This window comes from Chinchilla lanigera, unplaced genomic scaffold (genome assembly GCF_000276665.1).
Source record: "Chinchilla lanigera isolate Chin_1 unplaced genomic scaffold, ChiLan1.0 scaffold00118, whole genome shotgun sequence".
In the NCBI taxonomy this organism is placed as follows: Eukaryota; Metazoa; Chordata; class Mammalia; order Rodentia; family Chinchillidae; genus Chinchilla; species Chinchilla lanigera.
The window spans coordinates 1,597,210-1,602,995 of NW_004955519.1; the positions used below are offsets into that span (position 1 = coordinate 1,597,210).

Below are 5,786 nucleotides of genomic sequence, written 5' to 3' on the forward strand. Positions count from 1 at the left end.
TTATTTATTTATTTATTTATTGTCTTTTTGAAACAGGGTCTCTTGCTCTGCAGTTCAGGCTGGCCTTGAGCTTGCTTTGTAGCCCAAGCTGGTCTTGAACTCACAACGATCCTCCAGCTTCAAGAGTCTTTTTTTTTTTGTACTGGGAATCGAAGTTAGGACCTTGCGCTTGCCAGGCAAGCGCTTGTGCCACTGAGCTATATCCCAGTCCCCCTCGTGTTTTTATTTATTTATTTATTTATTTATTTATTTATTTATTTATTTATTTATTTATGGTCTTTTTGAGACAGGGTCTCGCTCTGCAGCTCAGGCTGGCCTTGAGTTCACTTTGTAGCCCAGGCTGGTCTCGAACTTGTAACGATCCTCCTGCCTCAGCCTCCAGAGTGCTGGGATTACAGGCATGGGCCACCATGCCTGGCTCCCCCCTGTGTTTTAATTCGTTCAGTTTTCTCCCTTTACCTTGTTTCTTTTCTTTTTCTTTCTTTTTTTGAGACAGGGTCTCACTGTGTAGCCCTTGCTGACCTTGAATTTATGGCAGTCCTGCCTCAGCCTCTCGAATGCTGGGGTTACAGGCATGCACCATATCTTGTTTCTTTGCATGGATGGTGACCACTCGTCTTTGAAAAGTGACAGCGTTGGGGAGGGGTGGGGGGGTCCAGGCACCAGTCTGTTCCCAGGGTGGGATGACTCCATTCTGTTTACTTTTATTTATTTATTTATTTATTTTTGTCTTTTTGAGACAGGGCGCCATGCAGTTCAGGCTGGCCTTGAGCTCACTTTGTAGCACAGGCTGTGGGTTAACTGCCACCCCCCCGCCCCCCCGTGAGTGTCAGCTTTGGGGAGACCCACAGGAGGGAGAGTTGCTCTTTACAGCTGCCATGCTCCTGTGATGGGGACCGAGCAACAGCCTTGAGTACTGAGCTGCCAGAGTGGGAGAAGAGCCCTGCACACCCCACCGGCTCGGTCGGAGGCTGAGTGCGCCTGCGCAGTAGACCGGACCCGCGTTCTCAATTCACCAATGGGAGGCGCTTTCTCCTCGCGCCACATGGAAGCAGGCGTCTTACTTCCTGTGTCAAATTAGGGTTTTGTATCTGGCGGCTAGGACCTATTGTTTTGTGTTTCTTTAGCTGAGATCAGGAGCTTTGGGCCCATGTGCCCCTCAGGGGCCCTGGGGCTCGCGTGCTAGTGGAGACTGCCCTTTCGGCTTCTTGCTCCTGTCTGTCCGGGCCGGGGACCCAGCACAGGTCGTACCTCCATTCTCTCCCTGCTGGCTGGGGCCCGCCGCTTCCTTCCGCGGCTGACTCGGCCGCCGTCCTTACGTGCTTCTTAGTTGTCGAGATAGGCATTTTCTGGTTTTGGTTTCAGCAACGATAACGATGGCATTTGTGTAGTATGCGTATGTTTTTTTTTTTTTTTAAATATATTTTTTTCTGCATATTTTATTTTCTATTGTTTCTTTTGTTTTTGGTATCAGGCATTGAACTCAGGACCTCACGCTTGCCTGGCAGGCACTGCACCACTGAGCTAAATCCCTGGCCTCGGCATTGTTTCTTTTTGTTTTGTTTTTGAGACACAGTCTCACTATGTAGTTCAGGATGGACTTGGATTCACTGTGTAGCCTGGGCTGGCCTCGAACTTGCAGCCATCCTCCTGCCTTAGCCTCCTGGGTCCTGGGATCACAATTGTGCGTAACCACGCCCAGCTGTTTTGTTTCTTGATCTGTGACTGGTAAGGGTCCAGTGCAAAGGCCCAATATTAAGCGTCTTGCACTAAATTGCATTAGGGCATGCTATTGTCACGGAGCAAGGTGGTCATGGAGGCCCTGGAGGGGATCTAATTTGCGGGTTACTTGGGTGGTTTGGGAGGTACTTGGGTGGTACTTTTCTCACTGGTGGGCATGAGTGCGCTTCAGTGTGTGCCTTCTTTCTGCAGTTGTCCCCCACATCACTGACGCCATCCAAGAGTGGGTTATGAATCAGTCCAAGGTGCCAGTGGATGGGAACTCGGAAGAGCCCCAGATCTGCGTCATAGAGGCAAGCACAAACCCTTCCTTTCTAAGCTTGTGTGCTGCGGTCTTACCTCCTGTTCTTCGGCAGCAGGTGCAGACAGATGGTCCCTGGCTGCCGGACCCCAGGCTAGGAGCCAGGGAAGCCCAGGGAGCCCCATAGATGGTCCCTGTCCTTACAATCACCAGTTGGTGGGCAAGTAAGGCAGTAATCACATGAGCTTGCAGGTGGCCCTGGCCACACGTGGCAGGATGCATTCCAGGGCACATTGTTTGAAGAGTATTTGCAAAGTGCTGGCAGGATACATTCCAGCGCGCATTGTTTGAAGAGTATTTCCAAAGTGCCTTCCCATAGAGAGACTGAGTTAGGAAGTCAAGAGGTAGAGAAGAGAAGTGAGTTTTAACTATTTAAAAAAAAAGGAGTGGCCGGGCGTGGTGGCACACGCCTGTAATCGCAGCACTTGGAAGGCTGAGGCAGGAGGATACTTGCGAGTTTGAGACCAGCCTGGGCTACAAAGTGAGCTCAAGGCCAGCCTGAACTGCATAGCGAGACCCTGTCTCAAAAAGGCCAGAAAAAAAAAAAAAAAAGCAGTGCTTGATGCTAGGTGTGGTGGTGCGGGGCTGTAATCCCAGCATTTGTGAGGCTGAGGTAGGAGGATACTTGCGAGTTTGAGACCAGCCTAGGCTATACAAAGTGAGGTCTAGGCCAGCTGGAACTGCATAGCGAGACCATGTCTCAAAAAGACACCTCCCACCCCCGGCAAAAATACATTACGAGGCTGAGGCAGAAGGATCCCAAGGTGAACTCCTACCTGGGCAAGTTAACAAGACCCTGGCTCAAAAACAAGTGGGGCGAGGGGTGGGGGGAGAGATAAATAATGGGCATTATGAGCATACCTAACTCGTTCTTTTGAGAATTAAATAAATCTCCACACTTAGTGCTTAGAATGGCATCAGAGCTATGGGAAGTGCTCTGCAATTCCTGACTAGGGCTGGAGATGTAGCTCAGTAGTGGATCCCTGTCTAGCATGAGTTGAGATCCTGGATTCCATCCCCAGTACCCTGCCGTTGGATTATTAGCTAGTGTGAAGATGCCTGTACGGCTTTGGGAACCTTACTCACGACTTCAGTGTGCTCACCAGTAACGATATGGTAATAATAATGTAGTATTGTAATAACAAGCTGAGAAAAGATGATTGATGCAAAGATTTCATGCCATGATATAAAGCATTTGGTAATGCCTGGCATTTAGAAGGTGCTCAATCAATATACTTTACCCAGCGAGTGCACATCTGTCATCCCAGCTACTCAAGAGGCTGAGGCAGGTGCCTGGGTAACAGTGTGACCCCATTTCAAAGAAACAAAACCAAGCCAGGCATGGTAGTGCACACCTATAGTCCCAGCATTCGGGAGGCTAATGTAGGAGGATCACCGTGAGTTCGAGGCCAGCCTGGGCTGCATAGTGAGCTCAAGGCCAGCCTGAACTGCATAGTGAGACCCTGTCTCAAAAAGACAAAAAAAAAAGAAAAAAACAAAACCAAAGATGTACTAGCTGTTATTATTGTCGTTAGAAATATTTGCAGGTAAATATCGTGCTACATAGAAGATTCATTGTGTTAGTAGTACAGCTGGTAAATTTAATATAAATATAAGCCGGGTGTGGTGGCCATGTCTATAATCCCAGCACTGTGGAGGCTGAGGCAAGAAGATTGCTGGGATTCAGGCCCTCCTGAAGTACAAAGTGAGACCCTGTCTCAAAAAAAAAAAGGAAGAACCAGGCGTGGTGGTGCATGCCTGTAATTCCAGAACTCTGGAGGCTGTGTCAGGTGGATCGCTGCAAGTTCAAGACCAGCTTGGGCTATGAAGTGAGCTCAAGGCCAGCCTGAACTGCATAGCAAGACCCTGTCTCAAAAAGACCAAAAAAAAAAAAAAAAAGTCAATACTAATCTTGAATACATTTCCAATGATTCTCCTGGAGAGCAAACACATTTAAATGCGAAAAAAAAAAAAAAAAAAAAAAGAATGTAAATGTATTATACCATACTAAGTATTATACTACTGTAACTGTATGGCTGATCAACAAACATGATATAAAGACATTCTTTTTTTTTTTTTGGTACTGGGATTCGAACTCAGGACCTTACATGCAAGCCAGGCAGGTGCTTGTGCCGCTGAGCTATAGCTCTGGCCCCTATATAAAGACATAATGTAGTGTTCTATGCAAAACTTTCTTTCTCTGGCTTTCTTTCCCTTCTCTCTCTCTCTCTCTTTCTTTCTTTCTTTTTTTTTTTTTTTTGGTACTGGGAATCAAACTCATGACCTCAGGCTTGCCAGGCAAGCGCTTATACCACTCAGCTACATCCCCGGCCACTGTTTCATTTTTTGAGGCAAGATCTTGCTGTGTTGTTCAGGCTCAGCTTAAAGTCACTATGTAGCCCAAGCTGGACATGAACTCATGGTGGTCCTCCTACCTTGGCTTCCTGAGTGCTAGAATTACAGTTTTGTGCAGCCATGCCAGCATCTCTGGATGTTTTTCCTTCCCAGTTTACACCAAGGAAAAAGGCAATGCTCTTTTCTGATTTTTATGATTTATTTTGGGGTGGCAATTGAATCCAGGGCCTCGTGCATGCTTCGCAAATGCTGTACTACTAACATATTTATCTGCAAATGTTTCTAACGACAATGATAGCAGCTAGTACATGTTTGGTTTTGTTTTGGAGCTATAGCCCCGGCCCCAGGCTGTTGTTTTTGAGAATCTATAGCTCAGTGGCACAGTGCCTGCCTGGCAAGCATGAGGTTCTGAGTTCTATTCCTGGTACCAAAAAAAAAAAAAAAAGATTAAAAAAACCCAGTTACATAGAATATCTCTTTCAGTTGTTTTGTAAAAAATTTGCACCAGGCATGATGATGCATGCCTATAATCCCAGCACTCGGGAGGCTGAGGCAGGAGGATTATAAATTGAAGCCCAGCTTGGGCAATTTAGCAACTTATTTAGACCGTGTCTCAAAAGAAAAAATTAAAAAAGACTTGGCGATGTAGCTCAGTATGGCAGCCCTGGGTTCAGCCCCAGCAGCGCGCACACACACGCGCACACAGAATTCCTCATCTCAAATTAAACTGAAATTCTGAAATTTCCATCTCAGCAAGCAAACACCTCAAACCTCTACCTGGCACGTTATCTCTTCACCTCTGCACGTGGGCTCTTTTTTTTTTTTGCTGGTTTCCTGGCGGAGCTGCCGCGGGTTTGGCACTGACTGCCCCCCGGGCCGGGCTCCTTGGCAAACAGCGGGCCCCTTTTGCCAGGAGCCCTGGCCTTGATGTGTGCCTCTTGCTGCCCTGCCCGGCGGCCTCTTGCGCTCCGGCTAAGTGAGACTTAGTCCTTGCCTATGTCTACGCACTACTGTGAGGGCTCCTGGATTAACTTGGGTGTCGAGTGAAGGGGCTGTTGTTGCCAGAACCTCTGCAGGTTAGGTCCCCAGTTTCCCAAAGCAGGGGAGCAGGTCTAATTTATGTTTGGCCAGGTCATCGAAGCATAAACCGGAAGTCATGTATACCTGGCGTCATTAAAAGAATAAAAGTTTTTCTCCAATGGGAAGATTTCTCCATAAAATGTTTGGTTTGGTTTTTGAGACAAGGTCTCGCGGTGTTGTCCAGGCTGGCCTCGAGCACACTACGTGGCTCAAGCTGGCCTCGAACTCATGATGATCCGCGGATACCAACGACTCTGGTTTTCTGCTCTCGCTTCTTTTTTTTTTTTTTTTTTTTTTTTTTTTTTTTTTT

At 47.4% G+C, this 5,786-nt stretch overlaps 1 protein-coding gene across 5 annotated transcripts in view; it reads left to right on the plus strand.

The window, feature by feature from the left end:
• Ctps2 (CTP synthase 2) overlaps positions 1-5,786 on the plus strand; it is a 59,813-nt gene that overhangs the window by 9,212 nt on the left and 44,815 nt on the right. For all 5 annotated transcript variants that reach the window (XM_013507000.1, XM_013507001.1, XM_013506999.1 and 2 more), the window contains one exon: positions 1,933-2,033. In XM_013507000.1, the coding sequence (XP_013362454.1) occupies positions 1,933-2,033 (101 nt within the window). The remainder of the gene's footprint in view (positions 1-1,932; positions 2,034-5,786) is intronic.